The 12,146-nt window shown below is 36.4% G+C and overlaps 1 protein-coding gene across 1 annotated transcript; it reads left to right on the top strand.

Annotated features, from left to right (window-relative positions):
- Nucleotides 1-2,431: 2,431 nt before the first annotated feature.
- Nucleotides 2,432-11,279, top strand: LOC149414805 (ionotropic receptor 84a-like). The gene is made up of 8 exons (XM_089643390.1): nt 2,432-2,439; nt 4,687-4,854; nt 6,361-6,505; nt 7,128-7,236; nt 7,322-7,533; nt 7,696-7,821; nt 9,781-9,929; nt 11,060-11,279. Exons 1-8 carry the CDS (start codon nt 2,432-2,434, stop codon nt 11,277-11,279), a joined length of 1,137 nt encoding a protein of 378 aa, XP_089499516.1.
- The last annotated feature ends 867 nt before the right edge of the window (nt 11,280-12,146 follow it).

Here is a 12,146-nt window from a genome sequence, read left to right on the forward strand (position 1 = left end):
CATAATGTAAAATCATGATGTTGAGTTGTTGAATAGAATTGTGCTGAAATTTGGCTGTGTTGATAATTATCACGTTACCGTTTTGTTATTGTCACGTTGCCGTTTAATATAATGATCTTAAGCATTGTGGGGAGTGTGTGTGTTAATAAGATAATGATCTTATGCATTGTGGGAAGTGTGTGTTTATAAGATAATGATCTTAAGCATTGTGGGGAGTGTGTGTTAATAAGATAATGATCTTATGCATTGTGGGGAGTGTGTGTTTATAAGATAATGATCTTATGCATTGTGGGGAGTTTGTGTTAATAAGATAATGAACTTATGCATTGTGGGGAGTGTGTGTTAATAAGATAATGATCATATGCATTGTGGGGTGTGTGGGGAATTTCTAAGTTGTCGACGGTGAATGTTCCCAAATCACTAACCATTTTGCACATTTTTATTTATTTTTTATTGTTTAACTTATAACATTGTTACGTTGTACATTAAATTAGGTAATAATAGGTAATAGTGAAAAACATATGTTATTGAATTTCTAATCCAATGAAGAGTGCTAGCTCTTGAGCTTGGCGTAGGAGTTATTTGACAATTATTTCATGTATTTATTATTTATTTATATTTATGCATTTATTATTATTTCGACGATTCGTATATTTTTATATCATTTTATCACTTTCTCATTTTATTTTGTAACTTTAAAATCTGTCTAAACATTTTTATAAAATGTATTATCCATTTTTTATGTATCTACTATTTGATTCAGGCATCGGAAATGGAGTTATTTGACGAGAGTCACTACTGGCTTTTGTTTGGTGAAGATTTGAATACAGTTATAAAACTGTTGACGCCATTGGATTTAAGACTTGACAATAACGTCTTGTTTGTGCTGCCTGGACCATCATCGAAAGGTGGTAAATATTTTTATATAAAACGCGAAATATAGTGACTATAGCTTTTTTTAGTCTCTTTAAAAATCGTCGGTAATCGACTTTAACAACTTTATCTGCTGTTCAAAATTCTAATATTTTTAATTGTACATATCTATTAATAATACTAAAATCTGACAAGTTTTTCATCTGCTTTAGACGAAAACAGTAATTTGTTTTGAATGTAATCCGAAGATATTTCCTGCGCAATCAGTTCGCTAGAGAAATAATAGCTTAAAAATATCAGAGGCTCTAGGGTTTAAAAAAACTTTTGTAGCCGGGTCTACGCTTTGACGCATTTTAAAATACCCTATATCGGTATTACAGCAATCACGTCATTGGTCAGAACTCCAAACATCGAAATAAACTGGTCAACGTGTAGAAGTTGTGAATAATGTGAAGAAACATGTTTTAAATGTTCATCCTTGATCAGCTACAAGACAGATGGATCGAGTTAGAAACACACAGAGGGCACCAACTTACCTACTCCCTTTTCGGAACATATTTTACTTTGTGAAACATCTAGTAGAAATATGTACGACATTGATAAACGAATCAGTCAGAAAAACTTGCCACATATCGAGTTTCTGAACCAAACGAGAAATGGCCCCGGTGATCACTGATTTTCATAGATAATAGAAACAAAGGAGATGGGCCATGTACCAGTAAGACTGCAAATTGCATATACGCACAGATGCCATTGTTTCAACCTAGGCGCTGTGATAGTCCATTCATTTTGGTTGCAGCCCGGCGACAATCAGCCCACTTCCATGCCACTTCTTCTTTAGTTTCTCTTATCTATGCTGCCCTCCTATAGGTAAAAGTTCACAATGCAACGAAATTCAAATGTAAATTTTATTTTTTTTATTTAATGGACTGACAATTTATTACTTGTTTTATAGATCCTTGGATGATTTATGACTTTCACAATCCCGGCTTAAAATTTCGCGGCAAAATGATAATGCAATTTTATGGCTTATGGTTTTCAACGTTGAAAGACAGCTCTTTCCATCCTAGGAGGTTTTCCGATAATGACTCCAAGTCGCTAATCACTGTGAAAGAAAGCAATAAAAGTTCCTTGAAATGTAAAACTTTGAACCCAGATATTGGTAAGAATGTGTAATTTGATATTTCAAGTTGACAATGATATTCTGTCTAAATGAATTTGTAGGCGACCAGAATACTTCATGTTTTATTGTATTAACCCTTCAACTTGTTAACACTTCTAGCCACAAACATCGTATTCCATTACGACAGATCTGACCGGGCGTATATACATTACATACAAGTATTTTTTGCATGTTTTCTGTAATGCGGAGATTTATTCGTTCTTGGAAAGGAAATAATTATTATTAATAATTATAATTGACTGTTAAAAGTTAGAAAATTATTGATATTTTTTATCGTATAAATGGTATGACAGTTTTCTTATAAATTCCCTACACAAATGGAATGTGTTTTCTAAATATCGAATTCTGTCAAAAGTATGGTCGTTTTGAGTCAAAATGTTTCAGTAAGTTTTTTGTCGACATTTTCGTATTTGATATTAAAATTTTATAATTCATGATATATCGATGTTTTTTTTCAAATACGCACAACTAAAAGACAGATTTATCTACATTCTTAAATGGTATTTGTTTTTACGACAACTACAAAAATAAGATAAACATAATATATAAATACCTTAGAACCATTCCGAAATTCTATGATAATATATTTAAAAGCCTGAAAGGTTAAACTTAAAAATTGAGATTTATGATTAGATGTACCTAAAACATACACGAATGAGAAAGCTCTGAATCTTTTGGCAATCATGAACCTAAAAACACTTATAATATTCTCCGATATTAATTTCTTCTATTATGTCGTGCTTTCTCTGGTTATAGTTGGGTTGTCAGCGTTTCTGAAAGAAGTAGTTTTTCATATTTGTAATAAGCATTTACTTTGTGGCTCGTCATGATTTACAATAAAAGATAAAAATTTGTTTTAGACCACTTTAATCTTAATTGCACTCTACCAGTTTATGAAGCACCCTTCCTTCGTCAGGAGAATATTAAAACAGTTTTAAGCAAGTTTTAAGCAGTTTAAAACAGTTTTAATACTCTCCTGACGAAGGAAGGGTGCTTCCGAAACCGGTTGAGTGCAATTAAAATCAAAGTGGTCTAAAACAAATTTATATCATTTATTGTAGGTTATATCATTGATGAAAATGAGGAACAAAACCGGGCCAAGGTGACTACCTTGCGGTAGGCCACTGGTAGCCCGGAAAGCTTTCGACATACAAGATTTTATTTTAACGAACAGTTAACGATTTGACAAATGGCTACTAAACCAATGCAATTAAAATTAAAGTGGTCTAAAACAAATTTATATCTTTTATTGTAGTATTTTTTGTTGAAAACCTACTGCATTTTGCCAAGAATAATTATATCGTTAGTAGACTGTTCATTGAACTATATAGCATTTAGGTATGTACTTTTTCTTTTCAGAATGCTTTCAAAATGAATCGACATCAGAAAGAATAAGGAAACAAGGTCGCTGGCATTTTTACTTACTAGAAGACCAAATTACCCAACGTCGTGATTTGCAAGGGATTACCATCAGTTCCGTTGTCGCAGTAAGTTAATGTTTCCTTTATAAATTTAATGTAATAAGTTAATATTTACTTTTGATATACATGATTTCGATGAACGACTTTGTTTATAGATTACTACCAGACCAAAATGCAGCCTGTTGCATTATCTGTCTACTCCATTTGACCTAGAAAAGGACACAATGCATAGACACAACTATATCCTATATGTCATTCTGATGGAAATGTACAATTTCAAGTAAGAAATCCAACTATGCTTAAAGCGTAAAACAACCTTCTGCAAAAACCGTGCATGAGGTATATAGATAGAGCCAGCTTTTGCGTTCAAAGTATGGGCCACGCATATCGGTTCATTGACCACTGTGACTTATCACGGACATCGGTAGGTTACAAGCGCTCTCCGATTTATGAGCGCAGGTCTCCGGCGATAACTTCAAAATGCCAACATGCACACTGAGATATTGTAAAAGTCGTATTGGAAAATATAGGGAAAGCAATCGTAAAACGTTTCATTTTTAAGTAGGGTTTTACCATAATAATCAGTAGTGGTGTAAATTGACTTATTAATGTTAAAAACTCAACGAAAATTTGCCGGTCACCTTTGACTCCGTTCATTGAGTTCGTTCGAGGTCAGAAGGATTCGGGCGACATCAACAGCCGCCACACCCCCTTCCTTCTACCCGCATGGGAAAAATATTTCGTACTGATATTAAAAGGAATGTAGGCTCTATTAATACATAACTCAAAGTTTAATTAAAAATAAATAGCGTAATCACTATAAATTTTGATATGAACGAAATAAATATTATAGTGATTTATTTTTTTATGTATCATGCCGTGTTGTCCTACCTCTTGAGCCAACGTTTTGGACACTGCAATGCCGTCAGAAATGTTGTCTAAGGAAGGAGGTAGCGCAAAAAGGCATAATACTCCAAAAAAACACTATAGTTCTTTTTGCCGTGAAAATTTAAAACCATATCTGAAATAATGTTGAATCGATGTGTGACTTCAAAAAAATACGCTAATTAAGTGATAAAATTTTACTCCATGTTATGGAAGAACCGTATTTTGAATTCACAATAATTTTTAAAATTCAAAAGAGAATTGATTTCATTTCACTGATGGAAATTTTCACCACATTTAAGATGTCAATTTCAATAAATTTAGGACCAACATTCTTCGAACCAACAGTTGGGGCTACCTGCAAAACGGTAGCTGGACAGGAGTTATTGGAGTGCTGATGAGGAACGAGGCTGAACTTGGCATCACCCCAACCCAGTTCAAGGACGAAAGGTTCCTCATCGTTGACCAGACAGCCATCACATGGCTTGGGCGGTAAGCATGAATCGATCGATTGTGTCCGATATTGTGAATTTTGCGAGTATACCTATTTGATGATTTCTTGACGGAAACGGTAAAGGCATGCGCAGATTTTTTCGACAGAAGCTTTTGTGTAATATGTGGTTGTTTATTTATTTGTGTATCATTTTTATTTGAATGTACCATCTATCACAGAATAGTATAAGAGAATCGCCTTATATCAAATTTCTAAAGAATATTTTATACATAAAATTCACCCCTCGGATAGCATAAGCAATAGATTCTAAACTAATGGATTAATAGCCATCCCTATGCTTAGAACGACCACGGTTCAGCACCACTATTTGTATTTAGATGTGAGATGGTACAATATATTGTTGTCCAAAAATAAAATTAGTGTAACCCAAACTTTGAATTATGAACAATTCAAAAAGTGAATTAGGTTCCTTAAAATTGGATAGTGATATATTGCACCCTTAAATTTCTTACGCTTACTTAATCTGTAAGAAGATATTTTATTTTAATTGTCTTTAAAAAACACTTTTCTAATTTGTGTATCTATGTTAATATTTTGTTTATATTTATTTAATAAGTTTTTGATTATTGTTTAAAAAAATCATTAGAACATTATTTTTACTCTAAAGGTAAATACTCCTACCACAAACACGAGCTCCTGGAGCTCAACTTATGGAGTAGTAGAATAATAACGATAAAAAATATATATATAGGTCTGCATATTATTATCATTTGTAATATCAGAACAGACTTTGTCTAGTGAGGAGGGTAAGGAGAAAAATCATGTATGTACATAACTAATAATAAATAAACGCCCGGGTTGCCGGCACTGAAATTGAATTGAATATATATTAACGCCCCCTTTAGGAGTTTTTTATAGAAATAGTAAAAATTATGCAGTATATTGTACATATATAACTAAACTGCCTCAGTAACAATCTTTTGTATCCGTGAAGTGATAAATTTAAGATTTCCACTGGCTCGGTGTAATTATTTTCCCCTGTAAGTATTCTGGGCAATTAGGAATACATTTGGTAGTTAGTCCCAGAATTTTTTCACTGAAATAAATCCCGACTTCCAGTATCACGTGGTGGAATTCAAAAGCTTATCAATGCAAGCAATTCTGTACTATCAAAAGCATTATTTAGAATTCTATACAAGAAATGCCAAGTCAGTGAATATCCTTCCATCCGCGAATTTATGCAAATTTATTTAATTCAAAAGTGTGTTGTATTTCAACAAAATTGCTGGAATACCTATAAGTTTAAGGTGTTGTCATTTTTTGACGAGTATATTCTCTAATGGCAACTATCTGTATAGAATCGTGAGTATGCAAATAATGATCAAGTAAAACAAATATTTTTACATAGGGATCGGTATGAAAAAGTATAGTGTAAAACGCCCATTACTACGGTAATGATTTTACGGGTTTTCATCAAAGTTTTGAGACTGTTAATTGTGAAAAATAATTAAAGAAATGATTTACATAAAATTTTCATATTTCAGGCCAGCAATATTATTCAGGCATCCATCCAAGGAAGAGGGCTTGAAGGATAGTTTTACAAAGCCGCTGGCTCCAAACGTTTGGTGGGCCACCATAGCGGTCTTAGCTGTAGTCGGAGTTATGCTGAGGATTGCTTTACAACATGAGGTATCTTTATTTAATCATTTCGCTCGGAGAAATGATGAATAGAAAATACACATCGGAGAACTCCCCATAAGGAAAATGTTTTGACAAAATCTATAGTCATTGTGATCAGAGTACGACCCAAGTCTTGGCAGCCCTTGGGAATTAATCTATCTCCTGCCGTGAAGTAGCTTCACCCTCCGAAATGGCAAAAAAACCTCACGAGTAGTCATATTGTTTAGTTATCTTTTTTCTTTTCTATTTTTCAAAATAGAAAAGTATATACCTTATATTGTGGATGAATGCTTTAACCTTAACGTACCTGAAAGAAAAAATCACGTATACCCACTGTAATATACCGTGGAGCTTATGTCTATTAATTTTCAATTTTACCTTTCTATTGACACAAGTGTTAATAATTGTTTCTTATCTACCTTTTAACCAGATATCGTCCATTTTTGCCCAGCGGTCAATCATCGAGCCTAATGCGTAATTAATTAATTAATGTTTCTTCGAAATTGGAAAGATATTATTTAATATCTTAAAAAAATAGTTATGGAATAATTTTTCAAAAATTCAGATCAGTTACCGATTACCGAGGGTTTTAACTAACTTAAGTGCTTACTTATTCCCTGACTGTTCACAGGCAAAATACATGAAGCAAGATGGCTCTCAGCATGCTTCTGAAATGTTGGAAGATGATTCGTGGGATTATGCGTTAGTTTTAGCTGTTCCTGGCGCACTGTTTCAACAAGGTAAAAATAATGGTTAATCGGCATCAATCTGTTATTTGGTTAATTTTTCTGTCTTATAATATTATGACTTCCTGTTTTTTTTCAGGTTTAGTGCATAGCCCTACTATATTCAGCGGGCGGGCCATTTCCTTGTCTCTGCTGATTTTCACTTTCATGCTTTACCAGTTCTACTCGGCATCCATCGTCTCGTCGCTTCTCTCAGAGCCCCCAAGAACCATAATTACCCTCGCTGATCTGCTCAAGAGTCAGCTTAAAGTTCTTATTGAAGATATACCGTACAACTACGATTTCTTTGAGGTTAGTTAGTGTTGAATCCATGTGGCTTCTAGGTAAAGATAATATTGTATTGTAATCTACGGAATTAATAAGATTTGAATGAAATCAGTCAAGAAAAAGTAGCAATTGGTTTAAAAAATATGTCTTTTGAGTAATTTTTAATTCATTATTGTGCTGTTTCAGACAACGAATGACCAGGTAGCAATTGAGTTATACAAAAAGAAAGTAAGACCAACAAGCAGTTTGGAAAATTTTGTTAATCCGGCATTTGGCTTGGAAAAAGTAAGGCGTGGAGGATATGCTTTTCAAGTAAGTACTAAACCCACGAAAGATAATATACATTAAAATATACAATGCCAATTAATTTGGGAGGCAGGTATTGGTACTGGGTACCGCGACCCCAGGAACAGTTTAATTCAACATTGCCTTAGGTCACCCCAAATGGATCGCTACGTTTGGTGATACTTGGGGTGCCCGCTTTTGTTGGTGCAACATAATTTACAAGGCAAATAGCTACTTCAGTCATGATAACGGACTATAATACTATCAGGCTGTTTACTGCAGGGGTAGGCAGAGAGGATGGGCCGCCCGCGCTGCGCGGGGGTTCATGGGGTAAGGTTTGTCCAGGTATTGGCGGCATGTGCGTCTGCCCACCACGGCGTCATGTGGCAATGTTAATGAAATTATAACGGCTTATGATTTTTTTTGGTATTTGATGAGACGGGAAGGTGATATTTCATTAAAAAAATTATGTAGGTTTTGGCATTTTTCATACATCTTCCCCCGCACCCCGCGGCTTCAAATTGTTCTCGAATAGCTCCGTCCAGAGCCTTGTCGGTTCAATCACCGCAACGGGAGGGATAGATTCATATGTCCGTCGCTACTGGACACATCGACATCCAGATTCCTCATACATATTCCTGCCCAGAACTTCCTCTCCTTCTCTTTTCATACATCTTCCCCCGCACCCCGCGGCTTCAAATTGTTCTCGAATAGCTCCGTCCAGAGCCTTGTCGGTTCAATCACCGCAACGGGAGGGATAGATTCATATGTCCGTCGCTACTGGACACATCGACATCCAGATTCCTCATACATATTCCTGCCCAGAACTTCCTCTCCTTCTCTTTTCATACATCTTCCCCCGCACCCCGCGGCTTCAAATTGTTCTCGAATAGCTCCGTCCAGAGCCTTGTCGGTTCAATCACCGCAACGGGAGGGATAGATTCATATGTCCGTCGCTACTGGACACATCGACATCCAGATTCCTCATACATATTCCTGCCCAGAACTTCCTCTCCTTCTCTTTTCATACATCTTCCCCCGCACCCCGCGGCTTCAAATTGTTCTCGAATAGCTCCGTCCAGAGCCTTGTCGGTTCAATCACCGCAACGGGAGGGATAGATTCATATGTCCGTCGCTACTGGACACATCGACATCCAGATTCCTCATACATATTCCTGCCCAGAACTTCCTCTCCTTCTCTTTTCATACATCTTCCCCCGCACCCCGCGGCTTCAAATTGTTCTCGAATAGCTCCGTCCAGAGCCTTGTCGGTTCAATCACCGCAACGGGAGGGATAGATTCATATGTCCGTCGCTACTGGACACATCGACATCCAGATTCCTCATACATATTCCTGCCCAGAACTTCCTCTCCTTCTCTTTTCATACATCTTCCCCCGCACCCCGCGGCTTCAAATTGTTCTCGAATAGCTCCGTCCAGAGCCTTGTCGGTTCAATCACCGCAACGGGAGGGATAGATTCATATGTCCGTCGCTACTGGACACATCGACATCCAGATTCCTCATACATATTCCTGCCCAGAACTTCCTCTCCTTCTCTTTTCATACATCTTCCCCCGCACCCCGCGGCTTCAAATTGTTCTCGAATAGCTCCGTCCAGAGCCTTGTCGGTTCAATCACCGCAACGGGAGGGATAGATTCATATGTCCGTCGCTACTGGACACATCGACATCCAGATTCCTCATACATATTCCTGCCCAGAACTTCCTCTCCTTCTCTTCCTATAAAAAAGAGAGATTATTTTTCTCATGGCCTCCCGGGTGGTATGAATATGTATTGAATATTACAAGATTTCATATTATAACAGTAAGCAAAATAAATATTTTTTTTCTTAAATTTTCTACTACTCCATAAGATGAACTCTAGGAGCTTGTGATTATGGGAGGAGTAAGTATATACAAAAGGAAAATAATGCTTAAAAGGTGATGTTTAAATTATATAAATATATATATATGTTAACTTTGCAGGTTGATGTTGCAGCTGCCTACAAAATGATTCCAGAGAGTTTCAATGAGAGAGAAGTTTGTGATCTGGCAGAAATGTTTCTATTTGTTCCCAAACCACTCGTCACCGTTACAAGGAAACACTCTCCGTACAGGGAAACTATTACTAAAGGGTAAGTAATACATTTGAATTTCCAAACTCAAAAACTTTCAGATATTTATTTTGATAAACATTTAAACACAGAAATCGGAGTGCAAAGTAGATACATTGAAAGTGTTCGGTCTACGTGTATACAGTTTTTATCTTAATTTGTATCAATGTTTAGTATTTAATGTTTTTGAGGGCAATAAGTATTGCTTGATCGTTTGCAAAAAACCCTGTTTATCAGTGTGCAGATCTGGTATTGTTAATCGAGATAATAGGCGGTTTCAAATATTCAAATTTCATGTGGCTAATCTCTTTTGCCTTTTTGAGATCAGAAACTGGTTTAAAAAACTTAAAACTAATATCAAGAACGCACTTTCTCAGCACAACTGTCCAATGTCAGCAGCATCCCCACATTGGGTTACATTGTGTGAATGATGGGGTGAGGTAAGAAAAAGCCTAGGCTCTTCAGACCAGTTAACCAAACAAGGTCATTGCAATTTCAAGCCAATTTTCGATTCTGATTAGTGGTCTTTCATCAGTACGATACTGATAGCTACCTACAGCCTGAGGTAAAGTAACCAATATTAAGCATTTTGGGTTGCATTAATCAATTATCAACCTTATATAAATCAGACTTAATAAAATTGCATTTACTCACATTTATTTTAAATGGTTTCATGTCACTTTTATTGAAGAGATACTTCATCTTATTATATGACCTGAAAACAGAATAAAGAGAAGGGGACCAATGGTGGAACCTCGGGGAACTCCAAAAATCAATGCCATTTAGAAAAACATGAAAAATATAACAACTCATTGTAATATAATTGATTTTTTTCATCATCATAATCACAGTATTACATCCCAGGGTAGGATTTTGCTTACTACACTGATGTTCTCCGCTAGCTGTGGTTTCTCACCTCCAGCTCTCTGTCCTTCCCATTTTGCTTCAAGCCTACTCCACACAGTCTTGCCTCCTATTCCTCACTATTCCCACTGGGTTGCTTCCACTGGGGCAACCACACAGTCATAACTTTCGGCGTCCAATCATCTGGTATTATTTCTACATGACCAGCCTAAGGCAGTTTTTGGGACCTACCGAACCTTGCAATGGTCTCGTGATCTGTAAGATTTTCTCTGTCTATTTTTTTTCAGACTGCGAAAAATTCACGAGAGTGGCATTCTGCAGTACCAGCAGAGGGTGTGGCATCATCCCCGCCCTCAGTGCCCGCCCAGCGCGCAGGGCGGCATAGGCAGCGTCACCATCACTGGCGTGGAAACCGCCCTACTCCTGCTGGTCGCCGGAGCCGCTCTGGCTGTCTTCATCATGCTGGGGGAGATTGTGGTGGCCAGGAGAAGACGAACACTCAAATAAATCAAATGGATGGATACTACCCATCCGGCTTGTTTACCTGACCTTCAGATTTCATATTTTTTGTTTTATTCCCAACAAAATAGATGTACATAACTGCTGTTATCAACCTTGACGTATAGATGAGATCTCTGAGGCGTATATGTGGTAAAACTTTATATTACCGTGTTAATAATGTGGATAAAAGGAGTGTAAGAGGAATATATCATGATGCGAAAGTTAATGGTATAAGATGTCAGGGACACCCGAGGATGACATGATACGACCAAGTGAATCAAATACTTGAATCTGAATATCAGGAGAGTATGTGTGAATGTGATTTATGCAAAAAGTGGGTGTCAAGACAGAGTTGTGTCTCAGTACATTCTCTCTGCCTACCACCTGCTGGAAAATTAATGGTTAGTTAGACAGATAGATACCCAAAAATTACAATAAAATCTTATTAGGGAGACGAAAATTACAAAGTTCATTTTTTTTCTCCTATTTTTTTCCTTAGGACAATATACAATTATTCTACAAATAGGTATTGTCATTTTCATTTTCATTATTGTTGAAGATACTCTCAGTGTGGCCCTGGTGTAATACCACCATTCAGGATCGAAACGTTGCTTGAAATGGTTTTGCCGTGTTTTGTGACCAGATCTGAATATCAAGATACTTCACCGCCTACCTTTTCTCTGATTCCTTCCCTTCCCCAGTACCTTCAGCCATCGTACCGGAATTATTGGGATACCATCCCAGTGACATCCTACGGACAGTTGGGACTCTTGTAAGGGTTTTACCAAAAAAAAATGTGTAGGTGTTTTTAGCTAAATATTTTCAGTGCCTATTATGGCAAATTTTGAGATTATTCATCTTAAAATTATATAC

The sequence above is a fragment of the Hesperophylax consimilis genome, chromosome 19, assembly GCF_061612785.1.
Source record: "Hesperophylax consimilis isolate HC1 chromosome 19, BYU_Hcon_1.0, whole genome shotgun sequence".
NCBI classification, from domain to species: Eukaryota; Metazoa; Arthropoda; class Insecta; order Trichoptera; family Limnephilidae; genus Hesperophylax; species Hesperophylax consimilis.

What these genes read in the sequence shown, in the direction of transcription:
- LOC149414805 (XM_089643390.1), top strand. An exon ending in ACAACTACGATTTCTTTGAG is followed by an intron (nt 7,534 to 7,695) that starts GTTAGTTAGTGT and finishes GTGCTGTTTCAG; the next exon opens with ACAACGAATGACCAGGTAGC. An exon ending in AGGGAAACTATTACTAAAGG is followed by an intron (nt 9,930 to 11,059) that starts GTAAGTAATACA and finishes ATTTTTTTTCAG; the next exon opens with ACTGCGAAAAATTCACGAGA.